The sequence below is a fragment of the Pteronotus mesoamericanus genome, unplaced genomic scaffold (genome assembly GCF_021234165.1).
Source record: "Pteronotus mesoamericanus isolate MK-2021 breed Mesoamerican mustached bat unplaced genomic scaffold, CSHL_Meso_final contig_221, whole genome shotgun sequence".
Taxonomy (NCBI): Eukaryota; Metazoa; Chordata; class Mammalia; order Chiroptera; family Mormoopidae; genus Pteronotus; species Pteronotus mesoamericanus.
This window is the reverse complement of record NW_026555092.1, coordinates 19,514,762-19,532,508: the sequence shown is the minus strand read 5'-3', so window position 1 is coordinate 19,532,508 and position 17,747 is coordinate 19,514,762. Positions and strand designations below refer to the sequence as shown.

The following is a 17,747-nucleotide window of genomic DNA, read 5'->3' as shown; positions in this document are numbered from 1 at the left end:
ACCCCATCTTGGGACCTGGTTCGCAACCCAGGTACATGTCCTAACTGGGGAACTTTTGGTTGCTAGGCCAGAGCTCAGTCCACTGAGTCACACCAGCCAGGGCTCAACTTAAGCTTTTTAGTCTAGCATTTGCTAAAACTGTAGGCCCTTTTCTTATTTCTCCAGCATTAGTACTTCACCAGCCAGGGCCAGATAAAGTTGTATTTAGATGAAGAAGTTCAGCTCTTTAAAAATATTACCAGGAAACAAATTTTTAAAAACTTCCTAAGAACTGAACTCACAAAGTGAAGAAAAGAGCAATAGAGAAAGCTCAACAAGAGGAATAGACATAAAGAAGACAGAGCAGAAATCAAGAGCAAAGCCCTAAATGGTATGGCTCAGTGGACTGAGTACCAGCCTATGAAGCAAAGGGTCGCAGGTTCTATTCCCAGTGCAGGGCACATGCCTGGGTTGCAAGCCAGGTCCCCAGCAGAGGGTGCATGAGATGTGTCTCTCCCTCTCTTCTCTATAAATAAATAAATCTTTAAATATATATCTATATATATATATGCAATTCTCATTTAAAAAATCGAGAGAAGAGAGAAATAAAAGATTAATAAAAGTAGAGACTGGCTCTTCAAAAAATAAATATATATGTAGAAAAATATATAGATAGCAAATACATAAGAAATAACTACAGAAACTATAGACAGAATTTTAAAATAATGCTAAGAAATTTGAAAGCCTAATGGAGTAGTCCTAGAAAAAAAGGACTAAAATGAGCACAAGAAGAAATAGAGAACTTGGGTAGATCAATAAATAATAAAACTATTGAAAATTGGAGTCAAAGTCTTCCCAGCATTCTCCAAAATGCCCAGATGGTTTTATAGGTGAGATTAACACATTTTCAAAAAAATATTTCCAGATATAGTTAAAAAGCAAATAGTTTTCTATAATAGTACTAGAACCTGATCTTTATTAACAAAATTTAGGGAAGACTTACAGTTAAAAATGGTGGGTTGAACCCATACATTTATATATAGCAAAAAAAGCTAATGTAGTCTTGACTCCAAAGTAGGATAATATGAAAAATAAAATTACAGACCCTTTTCACTTGCGAGTGTCATTCCATGCACCCTAAAAAAAATTAGCCAGCTGCACTAATTAGGATAGAATACCTTTTGTTGTGGTAACAAGTAATCCCGAAACTTCAATAGCTTCATATGATAAAGTTCAGTTTCCACTCATAATATATTTTCATCTCAAGTCAGCTGGAGTCTTTGCTCTGTGTCATCCACACTGAGAGTTTCAAGTTGATGGAACAGTGAACATAAAGAATATAGTTCATTGCTAAGAGGTACAAACTTCCAGTTATAAAATAAATAACTCATGGGGATGTAATGTATAGTATAGGGAATATAGTCAATAACATTGTCTATATTGCCATGGCTGCTGTGGCTCAGTGGACTGAAAGCCAACCTGTGAACCAAAGGGTCGTCGGTTCAATTCACAGTCAGGGCACATGACTGGTTGCAGTCCAGGAACCCAGTAGGGAGTGTGAGTGATGCAAGCACACATTGATATTTCTCTCCCTCTCTTTCTCCCTCCCTTCTCCACTCTAAAAATAAATAAATAAAATCTTTAAAAAATAATAATGTCTATAATAACTTTGTACAGTAACAGATGGTTACTAGACTTACTGTGGTGATTACTCATTAAGGTACATAAATATTTAAGCCAAGTCTTGGAAGCAGCCTAAATGCCCATTAGTAGATGATTGGATCAAAAAATTATGGTACATATACACAATGGAGTACTACGCAGCAGAAAGAAAAAAAGAAGTACTAAACTTTGCAACAGCATGGATGGAACTGGAGAGCATCATGCTAAGCGAAATAAGCCGGGGGCGAAAGACAAATACCATATGATCTCACCTACAAGCGGAACCTAACCAACAATGCAAAGATGCAAGGAAAATATGACCAGCAACACTGAAAGGAAAAGAAATCAACAGAGACAAGAGAGAGGGGGCGGGCAGGGAAAGGGAAGGGAAGGGGAAAGTCAAGGAACATATAGCAAGGAGTCATGGACAAAACCAAAGGGGAAGAGCTGAAGGAGGAAAGGTGGGAGGGGGCTAGGGGAAGAGGTCGGGGGGAGGCAGAGACAAATGTATTTAAAAAGTAAAAAAAAAAAAAAAAAAAAGGTACATAAATATTTAATAACGTACACTGGAAACTATTGTACTATTGTATGTTAACTGTACTTTAAAAAAAAAGATTTTATTTATTTAGTTTTAGAGAGAGGGGAAGGGAGGGAGAAAGAGAGGGAGAGAAATATCAATGTGTGGTTGCCTCTCACAGGCCCCCAACTGGGGCCCTGGCCTGCAACCCAGGCATGTGCCCTGATCAGGAATTGAACCCTGTGACCCTTTGGTTCACAGGCTGGTGCTCAATCCACTGGGCCATACCAACCAGGGGATTATATTTTACTTTAAAAAATATAGAGCAACCCTGGCCAAGTAGCTCCATTGGTTAGAGCATTGTCCTGATACACCAAGACTACGTGTTCAATCCTGGGTCAGGGCACATGCAAGAATCAACCAATGAATGCATAACTAAGTGGAAAAACAAATTGATGTTTCTCTCCCTCTCTCTCTTTCTCTCTCTCTCTAAAAGTCAATAAATAAAAATTAAAAAATATAAAGCATTGCTTGTCATTATTGCTTGTCATAATTGCTTCATAAAGTACTGTATCTTTTCTAAGATTTGAAATTTCACTTTGCAGTGACTATGCACTGTACTGTCCTTCATAAATTCTATTTTCCTGAACAAATACTGTGACTTCTTTAAAATATATTGGGTTGGAGTAAAAGTCTGTTTAGTATTTTCTGTAAAACAAAAGACACATTTTCCATTTTCACCAACAACTTTATAGATTTGGATCTTTTGAGTATGTCAGCCATCTCCTGCATGGTATAACACCAATTGTTCTTAATGTTTCAGTTTGATCACTATCAACTTCAAATGGTCTACCTGACCATAGAGCATCATCCAGCGAGAAATCTCCAGCACGAAACTTCTCAAACCACTTTTTTAAAGAAGATTTTTTTTAAATTTATTTATTTTTTAGAGTGAGGGGAAGGGAGGCAGAAAGAAAGGGAGAGAAACATCAAGGTGTGGTGGCTGCTTGTGTGCCTCCTACTGGGGACCTGGCCCACAACCCAGGCAAGTGCCCTGACTGGGATTCGAACAGGTGACCCTTTGATTTGCAGGCTGGCAATCCACTCAATCAACTGAGCCACACCAGCCAGGGTGCAAACCACTTTTGACACGTTCGATCAGTGACAGCACCTTCTCCATACATACACTGCACAAATCTCTTTTTGCGTTTCAGTTGCATTTTTACCTTTCTTGAAATAATAAAGCATAATATGCCAAAAATGTTGCCTGTTTCCTTCCATCTTCAGTATTAAAATGGCTAAACAAAAATTCACCAGTTTTGATAAGCTTTTTTTTTTTAATGCAAGAGGATTTGACAGGTGTCACAATACAATCTAACAAAATTGTTTAGAATGAAGTTAAAGACAACTAAGAGCTACTAGACCGTCTTACAGAAAAAAGCAAAGGAACTTTTTGGCCAACCCAATATGTTATCAGTCCCCATTCTTAAGTATCCTTTAAGTTTGCCAACCTTTGACTACAGGTTCAAAATCTTTCCCTTGAAGAATGTCAGGTCTCACTTCTCCTACCTGAGTGTAAGACAGCTCCTTTCTCCCTTGCAGACTACAGGACAGTTTCTGAAAGGGGTCTTAGATTGTACTTGTATATAAATAATTTTGATGTAATGAACTGTGATGTGGAGGTACTAACCTCTGGATGGTGAATATTCTGTTCATTATGGAATGTAGTTTTATAAAAAGTCTCATTTTAAAATTCTGAACCTCTGGTCTTTTATTCAAAAACAATAATCATATAAAGAATCCTTTTTGCAAAAATACTCATAGTTTTCCCAAAGGCCTTCTTTAATACTTTGATATTCCAAACACCTTCTTTTGAAGTCGAGGTTCTTTCCCTTTGATTTTCTAAATTGTCAGATGCTCACTTTGCAATGTCTTTGGTGAAGTGTGTGATGTTCCCTAAAATCACTTTAATTGCTTCATAAAGAACTGTATCTTTTCTAAGATTTGAAATTTCACTTTGCAGTGAATACGCACTGTACTGTCCAATGATTAGACAGATATCAATAGAGATATGTTAATTGGGGTGAGATGTTTGAATCAAAAATCATTTTTAAATAGTCAGTTTATTAGTGAATAATTAATTTTTTAAAAGATTTTATTTATTTATTTTTAGAGAGAGAGGAAGGAAAGGAGAAAGAGAGGGAGGTAAACGTCAATGTGCAAGAGGTACGTCGATTGGTTGCCTCTTGCACTCCCCCAATTGGGGGCCTGGCCTGCAACCCAGGCATGTCCCCTGAGTGGGAATCGAACCTGTGACATTTGTTTGCAGGCTGGTACTCAACCCACTGAGCCACGCCAGCCAGAGCTAGTGAATAATTTCATGTTATAACTTTTGTTTCCTTATATGGGTCAAATTGTCCTCCCCCTTCAAATTTATATACTTAAGTCCTAAGCCCCAGTCCCCAGAATGTGATTGTATTTGGAGATAGCATCTTTAAAGAAGTTATTAAGTTAAAATGAAGTCATTAGAATGGGACCTATACCAGTAAGAATGGTGTCCTTACCAAATGCATTCAGAGGAAAGACAATGTAAGGACACAGGGAGAAGATGGCCATCCACAAGCTAAGCAGAGAGGCTAGAACAGATCTCATGTTCCTCAGAATGAATCAAGTCAGCTAACACCTTGATTGTCCACTGCTATCTTCCAGAACTGTGAAAAAGTAAATTTCTGTTGTTTATTTATTTTTTTAAATTTACTTTTTAGAGAGAAGGGAAGGGAGGGAGAAAAAAAGGGAAAGAAACATTAATATGTGATTGCCTCTTGCACACTCCCTACTGAGGATCTGGTCGACAACCCAGGCATATGCCCTGACTGGGAATCAAACCAGAGACCCTTTAGTTTGCAGGTCAGCACACAGTCCACTGATCCACACCAGCCAGGGTTAAATTTCTGTTGCTTAAGCCGCCATTCTGTTCCAGCAGCCCAGCAAACTAATATGCATCATACTCAAAAATCCTCATAACTGTAGAATCCTAACTAGTGTGGCTCAGTGGGTTGGGCATCATTCCTCAGACCAAAGGATCACTGGTTCAATCCCCAATCAGGGCACATGCCTGGGCTGCGGGCCAGGTCCTAGGTTGGGTGTGTGCAAGAGGCAACCAATCAGTTTCTCTCACACGTCAATTTTTCTCTCCCTTTTCCTTCCCTTCCCCTTTCTAAAAATAAATGAATAGAATCTTAAAAATAACCGTAGAAAGTGGATCATGAAAGTGTGAGGGAACTATGGAACACAAGTAAATCACCTGGGTAGGGTGAGGTCAGGAAAGATGCCCTTGAGAAAAGACAGCTAAAGTGAACATTTAAGTAATATGTGTTAGCCCTTAGGGTGGGCCAAGGGGTAGAATATTCCAGGTAGAAAGGACCAAAGACAAAAGACTAAGTTCCAACATGCCTCCCTCCATCTACTTATCACTCTAATTCACTGGATCAGGGTTATGTTTCTAAGACATAAATTGTAACCTTGTTCTCTCAAGACCCTTCCATTGTTTCCTGCTGCATTCAAGATTTTAAAAAACCCAAATCTTAACCCACTCTCCTAGACCTTCAATCACCAGTCCCCTGCCTAATTCCATCATTACTTTGTGTCAATCCACCTTTGCTCACTTTAAGATGCTGTCACACAAGCCTTCTTTAGGTTTTCCCACAGCTTCTTCCAATTTCACGGCTTTTCCCTCAAGCTACTCAATTTTTGTGGAACACTATTCCTACTTCACCTAATTTAACCAATTAATCCCTATTTATCCTTCAAATCTCAGTTGATTAACACAATAGGCTTCTCGCTCTGCGTTTTTTCACAGCACTTATTCCAACTGTAATTAAATGAATGATGCAATTAAAGTCTGTCTCCCTATAATGTAATGTATAATTACATTAAAGTCTTCTCAAGCAGACTATAAGGACCCATGTCTTGGTTACAGCTACACCCCCAGGGTCTGGTATTGTGCCTAACCTATGTAAGCACCTAATAAATATTTGTTCAATGAAGAATAGTGGTTTGATTGGAGAATTAAAATGAGTTTTGTGTGACTGGAGTTTAGAGGGATTTTCAGAAAACCCTCCTAAAATCTCAGTGGCCTCTAATGGGACTATATGTACGATAGAACCTTAGGATCAGAGTGACAAGCCTTGGGGCTCACTCTGTCTCCATCAGGTAGCCTATGCACACAGATGGTAGTGTCTGAGAAAAAAGGCTCCTGTCCCCTTTTCTGATATCGAAAGCTACTAAGATTTTTTTGGCTCGCCATATTCCTAAGCCTGGATACTAACTAGGGTAGGGGATGGAGTGGGAAATCCAAACAGGCCCAGGCCCTGCCTGGCGTGGCTCAGTGGATTGAGCTCCAGCCTGCAAACCAAAAGGTCATTGGTTCAATTCCCAGTCAGGGCACAGGCCTGGGTTGCCGGCCAGGTCCCCAGCAAGGGGCACAAAATGCAACCACACATTGATGTTTCTCTCCCTCTTTTTCTCCCTCCCTTCCCTTCTCTAAAAAAAATAAATAAATAAAATATCAAAACAAAACAAAACAAAACCACAACTCAGGCCCAGCAGTGCAAAGGACTCTCATCGCGATGCTATCAGCACTGAGGTGGTGACCAATTTTTTGCATTCTCAGGAAGAAAACAAGGGGCACCGTGATGGCGGTGCATGTAGTGCTCACAGCTGCCTGTAGATGGCGCCAGTCCACTAATGTACCTAAGTCAGAAAAGCAGAAATGGACTTTAGTTCCATCCTGGTTCCTCCAGAACCAAGAAAGACAAGGGACTTCCAGCTTAAGGCAAGTAGTGCCCAGCATCACTAAGGAAAACAGTTTTCATTTCAGGTCCGACCATACAAATAAGACAGTAAGTAGTGTAGATATTCCAATGGCTTTATTAACTCGCTTTTTCTGGGGGTGGCAGAACCGTGTAGCTGGAGAGCTGGAAAGGAAGCTGTGGTTTCAGTACGGGTCATTAAAGGGGTAAAGAGGGTGCCCTGCATCTCTTGGGACCCTCTTCCCATCCACCTGGAGAGAGAGAGAGAGAGAGAGAGAGAGAGAGAGAGAGAGACCCCATTAGGAGTTAATATTTCAAAGACACAGGACATCTTTCCCCAAAACTTCCTGAATCTCCCTTGTGTTCAGCATGATACCAGATGGTAGTGACAGGGCCCTGGCCTCAGGAAATACAACAGTATCAACAGTATTCCCATCAAACCCACAATCTGGCACATAGAGTTGCAGTCTCAGCTGGAAAGGAATTCTCTATTTCCTGTCATGAACTGGAATCACTTTATAGATTGGAAGCTAAGGCTTGGAGAAGTTAAATAATGTTCTAGCTTACAAGATACAGAAAAGCAGGACCTGGATTCACAGACTCTAAATGCCTTATCCCTGAGCCACACTACTTCCCCAAGATGAATAAAAAGAGCCAATTGTGTCCAGGACAGCAATCCTACCAACACCACCATTCTGCCTCTCTCTGACTAGCAAAGTTAAGGCCAGACTTGGGCCAGAATCCTGCTCCAAATCTAAGATTCACTGATTCTGGGTGGGGACAAGGGGAGGGTGAAACATACCGTAAGCAGGGGCACGATGTATCGCCAATTTTTGTTCAGGGAATCTAGCTGCTTCATCTCTTCTGGGGTAAAGGTGAAGTCAAAAACCTGAGGATGTGGAGTTGGGGGTCAGGAAAGCCAACTTTGTAAGTAGAAGTCAGGATCCCAGAAAACTGACTTCTTAGGCAGAGTCAGGGCCAGACTGTCCCAATGGGCTCAAGAAGACAGGGCCTGTCACTTAGTACCTGGATGTTCTCAAGGATACGGGAAGGTGTGATACTCTTAGGGATGGTGATCACTTCTCGCTGGACCTGCCACCTAAGGGGAGGATTGAGGTAGATAAGGAAGAGAAGTCAGTACTCATAAGCATTGTGTTGTCTTCCAAACAGCCTTCTTTAAGCTCCTAGAGGCCCTGAGCCCCACTGAAACAGGGAACATGCTTCAGAGTGGCCTCCCCTAGATCACATAACAAGAGTCTCAGACTCATCCAGCCACTTAAATAAGAACCCCCTAAACCCTTGCCTCCCAACTCAGAAGCCCTTTCCCTGTCCCAACCTCCTTTCCCCAACATTGCCTGCACCTGAGCAAGATCTGAGCTGCAGACCGGCCATACTTTTCAGCCAGTGCCAGGACCACCGGCTCCTCAAGCAGGACAGGCTCATCAGGATTATGCCAAGCACGATCAGGAGAGCCCAGGGGGCTATAAGCAGTCACCTTCAGGCCACGTGCTTGGCAGTGGGCAATCAGCTCCTTTTGAGCTAGATATGGGTGGCATTCCACCTAAGCCAAGAAACAACCCATCACTATGAAATGGCCACATGTAGCTTGCCTGGCTGCACCCAGACATATCATCCTGACCAACCCTGCACTGCTGACCACCTCCCAACTTCCCTTCAGCCCACTTTTCTTACTCTGTTTCACTGCCCATTTCACTCTCATCCCATACTTCAGTCCCTTTTTTTATGCAGAGGAATCCTGCACCAACATTTCTGACATCTTGCTAGCTACCTCCATGAAGTAGACCTATCATCTGCTCACTCATGCTCATGCACATACTCATCCCCAAAATAACTGATCTGGTATGCTGTGCTCACCTGCAGGACAGCTGGGCGCACAGAGGCCACACTGAGCAGGTCATCGATCTGCCGACTGCTGAAGTTGGACAGGCCCAGTGCCCGCACCAACCCCTTCGCCACCAGTGCCTCCAGAGCTTTCCAGGTCTCCTTGTAGTCAATGAAGTCATAGCGGAGAGTCCCATCAGCATTCTTAGGGAATGGGTCATCTCCCCGCCTGAGTGAAAGACAGCACTCCCAAGTGTGGGCACAAATGCCAGGCTTTTGCCTTACCTGCCCATCCAGCTACTCTATGTCCCATACTCCAAACCCACAAAGAGCAAAGGGCCAAGAATGAGAAGTCTTCCTTAATGTCTTCCTTCTGAAGAAGTTGCACACTCTTGCAGCTGCATTCTGGCACAGGGCACAAAGCTAATGGTAGGCTCCTCTCACTCTCTCTGCTGGAACTTATTATTTACTTCAACCCCAGGGCCTACGTCAGCAGAAGCTAGTACCTTTCCTGAATAAAAGGAACAGGAGGGAGCAGTCACGCATACCCAAGGATATGTCTCACGTGAAGCCACACTCCTTTTTCTGTAGCTAAACTCCTAGCAGAAAAGACTGAGTTCCCATGCCAACCAAGCTCCTTAGCTTGCCACAGAGATGAGTGTTCCTATCCTACTCTGCTACTGTGACCTATTATGTTACTAACATGACTCCCCCAATCACCAACTCCCTGAATAAAGACCCTGGCAAAGCTCACTCAAAGGCATAAGGCCAGTGTATCAGGTACAGGTCCAAATACTCCAGTTGGAGGTCAGCCAGCGTCTTCCGGAGGGCAGGTTCCACATCCTCGGGGTGGTGCTTAGTGTTCCATAGCTTGGAAGTCACAAACAGCTCCTCCCGAGACACTGCCTGGTGTAGGGGGTAGGGCCAATAATGACAAAAGCCATGGGCATCCAGTCTCACCCACCCTCACCTCTGGGAGAGCAATGAGAAGGGAACTGATGCCAGGCCCCTTTAGCCAGGCCCCTGCTCCAGCCCCTTGGATCTCGTACCCCATCCCTCTGCAGCCCCAGTTCTCACCTTGCCAGGTCCCACGTTCTCCTTCAAGGCCTCCCCAATCTCAGGCTCATTGCCATAGATAGCAGCACAGTCAATGTGGCGGTAGCCTATACTCAGGGCATACTTAATAGCTGCTTTTACCTGCCAGGTGAGAGAGCAGAGAGTTGCAGCTCTGTTGGTCTGGGTTAGAAATTGCCCCTTTGAGGGTCACTGATGTGGGGAGGGGTGCAGGAACATACCTATGCAGTGGGGGTGAGACGATGGATTATGGTTCTGGTACAGGGGACCAGAAGCCTCAAACCCTTTGTCCCCATCCCACTAACCTCCAAGGTTCCTTCCTACCCAAGATCTCAGCCAGGCCCAGCAAAAAACTAACGTGTTCCCAGCTACATGCTCAGAAAATGGATACTTTGACAGAGGACAGAAGTATAGGTCATGGAGACACATTCCCAGCCCTGAGGAGCTGGTTAGGGAAACATGATACACAGGTAAGTAGTTCCTAGGCCAAGGCCATTCAGAGAAAGACCCTCAGGGAGCCATGCAAACCAAGCAAGGTCTAGGGGATCAGGCAAGCAGAGGAGGCAGGGTGGAGGGGAATTAAGGAAGGTAGAGAAGTGAGATGGAAGCTGGGCTCAGAGCCTCCTGTCAGGAGAGGAAAAAGCAGGTGCCAAGTAGGAGGACAGGTCAGTTAATGTGCTAAAAACCCGACTAGAAACATGGCATCAGAAGGTGCCACGCCTTTGCATTAAATATCCCCATCTAGCTGCAGCTCTTACTCTCCAGGATATTCCCCCACCCCTGACCCTACCCCTGATGTCCTGTCCTCCCTCTCCCCACCTTCTTGGCCCTGGCTCTGAGCTCCACCCTTGCCTTCATCTAGCTCCTGGGCCATGTCAGTGCCTGCCTGGAGCACAAAGACCCTGGCTCCGGAGTCCTAGGCAGCTGTAGGAAGGAAATCAAAGGAGGAAAAGGCAGAAATCATCCAACCACAACACAAACACTAGAGAGAGAGTTGAGGCTGTTCTCGCTGCATGGGTCCCTCCCAAACTTAATCCCCAAAATTTTCTGAACTCTGACTCAGATGTCCAAGGAAGAATGACACAGCCCTGGAGAGATGCCCACCATTCAGGTGGATGCTGAATCTCTGGCTGTCATCCCTAGGGAAACGGGCCTCCATTCCCAGGTTCCCCAAGGCTGGAAGGGTGTACCTGAGGGACCATTAAACTCCAGCTCACAGCCACCTTTTGTGTTTTCCAGCCCTTGAGCTAAAAATGATTTCTATATTTTTAAATAGTTACACAAGTATATAATCACCTCAATTTCGCAACTTGTCCAGCAAAATCTAAATTATTAACCATCTGGTTAAGAAAATGTTTGCTAACTCTTGGTCTATACGTTTGACCTAGTTATTCTTCAATCCCTGACACCTGCTGTGTGCCTACTTCTGGAATGAGCACTAGTGAGAGAGGCCCAGCCCTCAAGGAGCATAGTGTGGGGCAGGAGACATGATCACAGCACGGAGTGACAAGTGACTATTAGGGGTCAGCAAAGGGCCAAGCACAGAGGGGTCCCACATCTGCAAGTCACTCGGTATAGATCCAGGTGGGGAAAGGGTTTCTTCCTATGCCCTTGGCCCTGCTGACCCCCTCAGCCCTTCCTCTGTGTCAGCTGGGGAAACCAAGGACACACTTCTAGGCCCTTCTTCCCTTGTTCCTCCCACTGCCCTCCAGGCTCACCCCACCTTAGGTGGAGTACAGGGGTGTGGCTGCTAGGGAAAATGCAGGGACTCTCTCTCAAAAACTGCTTTTTCCCTAGCAGAGGTGCAAGAGGCCCTTCCCTTCTTCTCCCGTCTCTCACTTGGCCAGGGCTGCTCTTCCAGGTGCCCAGTCCAATCAGGGGCATCTTCTGCCCAGTGTGCAGGACAAGACAGGAAGCTGCCATTGCCTCCTGAAACATAAATGGGAAGAGAATGGTGTGGGGATCAGTGCTGTTACTTGGGCTTCGGCTACCTACTGGTCAAGACTCCTGTAACACATGGGTGGCAAAAGGGGCACAAAGGCGATAAGAGAACAAACATGTGGTTGTGTGTATGTGCCTATGAGCAGAGGGAGCTGAGACAGAGTGCCCAGAAGCAACCACATCCAGTAGCTCCTGGACAAACACTAACCAACCCTCAGCTTGGCTGCCTGTCCTTCCACCAGGCTAAAGGTCTGTGTTAAAGAGCTCCAATACCTAAAGACAAAGGCAGGGGTAGCTTCCCACAACCACCCAGCCTTGACTACATAAGGTCTTAAGCTAGTGTAAGACAAAGGCCACTGTGAGTCAGTGTGAGACAGGGTGACAGAACAGGCTCAGGAAAGGGTCAGTTTTCTAAGGATGAAATAAACATTCCCAGAAGATTGTCAGAACTACATACAGAGACTCTCTGAGTCCCTCTCAAAGAGGAACTCCCTGTGCTCACTCCAGAGGAACACCATGCTGGTAGGCTTCAGTGTGCTCTTACAAGGGTAGTACACCATCTTTTAAAGATTTTATTTATTTATTTTTAGAGACAGAGGAAGAAGACAGAAACATTGATGGGTTGCCTCTTGCACACCTCCAACTGGGGAATTGGCACACAACTCAGACATATGCCCCGACCAGGAATCGAACAGGTGACCTTTTGGTTCGCAGGCTGGTGCTCAATCCATTAAGCCACACCAGCCAGGGCGGGAAGTATGCCATCTTTTAGATGAATAAAATAGGCTAAAAGCGGTCAAGTTATTTGCCCCAAATTCACAGCTAAGAAGTGGCAGAGCCAAGAATCCAAGGAGGAGCTAATGGAAAAAAGCAAGAAAAAGGGAGGTAAAGACAGACCTATAAAATACATGTGCTGATAGTAGACACATGCATAATGTGCTACAGAAAACAAGTGACTTCTGTAGGATGAGAGCCAGGGAATAATGACATTTGCTTTCAAGAATGAGTTGGATTTTCCCTAGAGTTAAGGGGAAAAGTCTTTCCTGGAAGGGGAACTAGACACAGGACTTCCATGCAGCAGAAAGTAACTGAAATTCAGGTGTGAGAAAATTTCCAACAAAACAAAAGCAGGTGGGTGATTGGAACAAACCCCTTTGGAGAGCTCTGAAAATCAGAAGTCTCCAAATGGCCCAAGAATACTCATTCAGTCAGCAAATGATGAATTTTCCAGGCCTTGTGACAGACTCACATATTCATATAGAGTCCCTGCCTTCCAGGAGCTTATAATCTGATGGGGGGGGGGGGGAGGGGGAGGTGGGGCGGACAGAGGATATCAGCACAATGCATAAAAAATGTGACCAAAATCTGCACAAGTGCTTCAAGAGAAGAGTAAGCTGGCTAGGATGGCTTCTTGAAGGTGATATCTGAGTCAAGTGTTAATGAACAGGAGTTATCCAAGTGAGAGGGAAAGAATATAAAGAATGTTTGCTCACTCCAAGAGCCAATAAGGTAGAAATCTTTTCCCTTGATCTCATCAGTACTATAAAATATTACTCTTGCAGGACTGGTTTCATTGTCAGCAATACCTTTATAAATATAACCTTTGTTTCCTAGTTCTGAAAAGACATCAAGAGTATTATGCTAGCCCTGACTTGTGTAGCTCAGTGGGCTGATCATGCAAACCAAAGGGTCACCAGTTCAACTCTGGGTTGGGGCACATGCCTGGATTGCAGGCCAGGTCCCTGAGAGGCAACCAATCAATGTTTCTTTCCCTTTCTTTCTCCCTCCCTTCCTCGCTTTCTAAAAATGAATAAGCAAAATCCAAAAAAAAAAAAAAAGAAGAAGAAGAAGAAGAAGAAGAACTATGACCAACATGGCTCAGTTACTTGGGCATTGGCCCACAAAGTGAAAGGTTGCTGTTTTGATTCCCTGCTAGGGCACGTGCCTGGGTTGCAAGTGTGGTCCCAGGTCTTGTCCCAGGTCGGGGCACTTGTGAGAGGCAACCTATTCCTGTTTCTCTTCCTTTCTTTCACCTTCCCTTCCCCTTTCTCTAAGAATAAATAAATAAAAAAAAAATTTTTTTAAGCTTAAAAAAGGAAAAAGAGCCCTGGCTGGTGTGGTTCAGTGGATTGAGGGCCGGCCTGTGAACTAAAAGGTCACCAGTCAGGGCACACGCTTGGGTTGCGGGCCAGGTCCCCAGTTGGGGGCATATGAGAGGCAACCAATCGATGTGTATCTTGCGCATCGATGTTTTTTCTCCCCGTCTTTCTCCCTCCCTTCCCCTCTCTCTAAAAATAAAAATAAATAAAATCTTTTTAAAAAAAAAGAAAAGAAAGAGTATCATGGTAGAGCAGGTAATAAGGCAAGTTGTATGTACAACCTACACATCAAAATTGTCTTTCCTAATACCTCTGACTCAGGAAGAATTTTATAGTCTAGCATAACTAGTTACGGAGACCACTTATTTCTGCTGAAACAAAATGTTCAATCTGGGAAGCAACCCGCAAAGATTGCTGAGAGCGATACTCTTTGTTACCAGACTTCCCAGGAAACAGGTAAATGTGTCTGGACTTTCACTGGAGGAACTAGCCTGCCAGCTACCACAAGGGTTTGTGACTGGTCTCCTGGATTTGATCCACAAACGAGTGACCTGTTGGCCTCCCCTAGATTTCCCAGCACATAGAGGAGGCTCTGAAATCACACCTGGGCTGAGAGCTTGAACAAAAACCATGCCTAAGGTGAAAAGGAAGAAGAAACCTGATGCTTGTTTCTCCCTTTTGTTGGTGAAACTGAAAACCAAAAGGGCTGAGGCTTGAAGGGGCAGGGATCATGGAGGTAAGAAGACCTAACAAAGATCTGCAAAGAATAAGAGCTCCAAAGAAGGAAATGGAGGGGCCCTGGCAGAAGAATGAGGTTTTTCCCTAGGACAGAAAGTCATCCTCTGCCAGTTCTTGACTTCCTCATCTTCTGCCTGAGACAACAGCTTTCCAGCCTAGCCCTTCATTAATAGGCTAGGAGCTTGTCAGGAACTGCCTCACTGGACCTCATGTTATGTTAGGAAAGGTTCTAGATATAAAAGAGAGAGAAGCTGGGTGTGTGCACGGGGAAAGGGGGAAGAGGGTGGCATGAGGAGTCAGGTTTTATTATCCCCAAGTTAGCACCTACCTTCTTTCTCAATGGGGTTTAGTATTCCCTTCTCAGTGGAGGGCTCTACAGTTGCCAGCTGGATGCAGGGAACTAGAAGACAAAGGAAAAAAAGGAAGCAGTATTGCATGAGTGTTTCCTAGTTGCATGGGCCTTTCTTCCGCCTCCCATAAATGGTGTCCCTCAAGGTTTTATTCCCAATCCTCTTTTGACTCTCTAGTCGAGTTCATTCATGTCTTCACGTATTACCTTAAGCACTGATTCTTCTCAACCCAGTTCTGTATATTCAGCTCCCTCCGTACATCTCCATAAGTGTGTTCTATAGATATCTGAAACTCAACATATCCAAAACTACACTTGACAATGTGTCCACAGTATAATCCATTGGGTCTTTAATTTTTTAGATTTTATTTTTAGAGAGAGGAGAAGGGAGGGAAAAAGAGAGGGAAACATTGGTATGTCAGAGAAACTTCAATGGGTTGCCTCTCGTGAGGCCCCTGGGGACCTGGCCCACAACCCAGGTATGTGCAATGTTTTGGTTCACAGGCCAGTGTTCAATTCATTGAGCCACACCCACCACAGCTGACTGGGTCTTTAAAAAGCCATCTAAATAAAGTATTGCAATTCATTTGAGGCATTTCTGAGTATTACCAGATTATGGTTTGACAGGTGTTAGGGAGGGAAATGTATCTTTTCCTGCACTTAAAAAAATTTATTTATTTTTAGAGAGAGGGAAAAAGAAGGAGAAAGAGAGGGAGAGAAACATCAACATGTGGTTGCCTCTAGTGTGCCCCTACTGGGGACCTGGCCCACAACCCAGACATGTGCCCTAACTGGGAATCGAACTGGCGATCCTTTGGTTCGCAAGCCAGCACTGAGTCCACTGAGCCACACCAGCCAGGGCTCTTCTCCTGTACCTCTAAGAAGCCAGCATGGAAAGCCACCTTATATATGTCATGGTTAACAAAATTCGGCCTTTGGCTAGGTTAAAAATCCTGTTAATACTTATAAATATAAAGAAAGGTACTGCCCCGACCTGTGCGGTTCAGTTGGTTGGGCACTGAACTGCAAAGCAAAAAGGTCACTGGTTCCATTCCTGGTCAGGGTGCATGCCAGGGTTGAGGGTTTGGTCTCTGGTCAGGACATGTACAAGAGGCAGCAGATTGATGTTTCTCTCTCACATTGCTGTTTCTCTCCCTGTCCTTCTCCCTACCTTTCCCTCTCTCTAAAAATAAATACCAGGAATATCTCTGCTTCCAGTGTCACCCCTCTCACCACAATCCACCAACTAAATCTGACCATGTGACTCCCAGGTTCAAACTCTTCCAGCAGTTCTCTACTACCCAGGACAAAGTCTAGACTTCTTAGAATACCCTTCATAATCTGGATCCCACATTCCTCATTTTCCCTCATTTCATACTCCACGTTTTAGACTTTGCAGAACCAACTACCACTTAATTGATTCCAGGCTCTGCACACTTTCCCAACTCCCACTTTAACCTGGCTAATTGCTGCTCATCCTTCAGCTAGCACTTTAAACTTCTGGCTCCTCCCATGTACTGATAGATTATGCACACTGCTGCACTTGTATGTTATTTAAGTTTCCCCCACAAACCTGGGTACTCCTTGAAGTCCAAGCCTGTCATCTGTCTGAACCCCTTACTTCTACACTGTCTGCTGCATACATGCATAACACACAATGAACACACACACACACACACACACACACACACACACAGAGGCAAAGGGGATCGATCTTGATAGCTGGACAGGCATTTGAGAACACCACTGCTTTCCTCCTTTACTTCTTGGGTAATCTGGAGTCATCGATGGAAAATATCAAACTTTACCATCTTCCCCCCAAAAAATCCCAGTGGCTCCAGACAGGATGATACTAAGATTACTCCTGTACAAATTAAAAAAACAAAACAAAACTGAGACCTTGGAAAAAATAACAGGCCCAATGAGAACCGTGAAGACTCTTCTAAGGGAGGTCCTGCAGCCCTGAGTACGGTCAAGCGGAAGGGGACAATTAATAACAGCCTGATATGGTGAATGTTCAGATTCTAGTCTTACTGTAACAGAGCTCTGGGGCAACAGAAAAGCAAGCCCCAATCCAAGGCGCATGCCTAAGTAGGCAAACTCTATCCCCTTCTGCCACTTTAGAGAACCATCTCTACAATTTCACAGAAAGGTCTGATCTCGTGGAAAAAAACCGTGTTGGTGGGCAAACAAAATGAAAGATGGCAACTAAAACTTACTGAGCATTTAATATGTGCCCAGGTCTTTAAAAGCTTTATGTCACTTAATTCTCCCTACATTTCTTACGAGATCAGGAAGGTTCAGTGTGGTTTGGCCGTAGAGAATTCTCTCTACATTTCTGATGTAGGAACTCATTTTACCGCTGAGGAAATACAGGTCCAGAGAAACAGAATTTATTCAAGATCACACAGGGAACAAGAGGAAGAGTTCAAATCTGAAACCAAGTCTGGCCCCCCTCCACAACCTGCGCTCTCCACTCTATCCCGTGGGCGGACACCTCTTGAAGGAAGGATCAATGCCAGCTCCTCTAAAAGAAAGGTGGGGTAGCAGCAGGAGAAACTCACCTCTGCACGAGTACTGAGCGCGAAAAAGGTGGTACTACCTCGCCTCAGTTCTGAGCCCTGCTAGCGATCCAATCAGCCTCAGCTTCCGGGAAGTTGGCCTCATCAGGGACGAGTTGACGCAGGGACCTGTCTTAAATTTGACTGTAAAGAGAAAGCTCCTCCCAGAGGAGG

At 44.3% G+C, this 17,747-nt stretch overlaps 1 protein-coding gene across 4 annotated transcripts; it reads right to left on the bottom strand.

The window, feature by feature from the left end:
- Positions 1-7,073: 7,073 nt before the first annotated feature.
- Positions 7,074-17,724, bottom strand: AKR1A1 (aldo-keto reductase family 1 member A1). 4 transcript variants are annotated; one of them, XM_054572138.1, is made up of 11 exons: positions 17,577-17,713; positions 15,220-15,299; positions 14,992-15,063; positions 11,725-11,814; positions 9,889-10,008; positions 9,566-9,717; positions 8,845-9,040; positions 8,331-8,530; positions 7,996-8,068; positions 7,772-7,858; positions 7,074-7,220 (listed from the first exon to the last, which is right to left on the bottom strand). In XM_054572138.1, exons 4-11 carry the CDS (start codon positions 11,806-11,808, stop codon positions 7,155-7,157), a joined length of 978 nt encoding a protein of 325 aa, XP_054428113.1. In that variant the 5' UTR covers positions 11,809-11,814; positions 14,992-15,063; positions 15,220-15,299; positions 17,577-17,713; the 3' UTR covers positions 7,074-7,154. The 4 variants fall into 4 exon arrangements, with proteins under 4 accessions (XP_054428113.1, XP_054428112.1, XP_054428115.1 ...); XM_054572137.1 differs by lacking the exon at positions 15,220-15,299 and having other exon boundaries at positions 17,577-17,724; XM_054572140.1 differs by lacking the exons at positions 15,220-15,299; positions 17,577-17,713 and adding an exon at positions 16,821-16,864.
- Positions 17,725-17,747: the final 23 nt, after the last annotated feature.

Bases quoted from the DNA above. Each gene is read 5' to 3' on its own strand.
- AKR1A1 (XM_054572137.1), bottom strand. From the start codon at position 11,808: ATGGCAGCTTCCTGTCTTGTCCTGCACACTGGGCAGAAGATGCCCCTG. The intron at 9,718-9,888 runs GTGAGAACTGGG...CCCCTACACCAG, and splicing joins AGAACGTGGGACCTGGCAAG to GCAGTGTCTCGGGAGGAGCT. The intron at 9,041-9,565 runs GTGAGCTTTGCC...TCTTTCACTCAG, and splicing joins CACTGGCCTTATGCCTTTGA to GCGGGGAGATGACCCATTCC.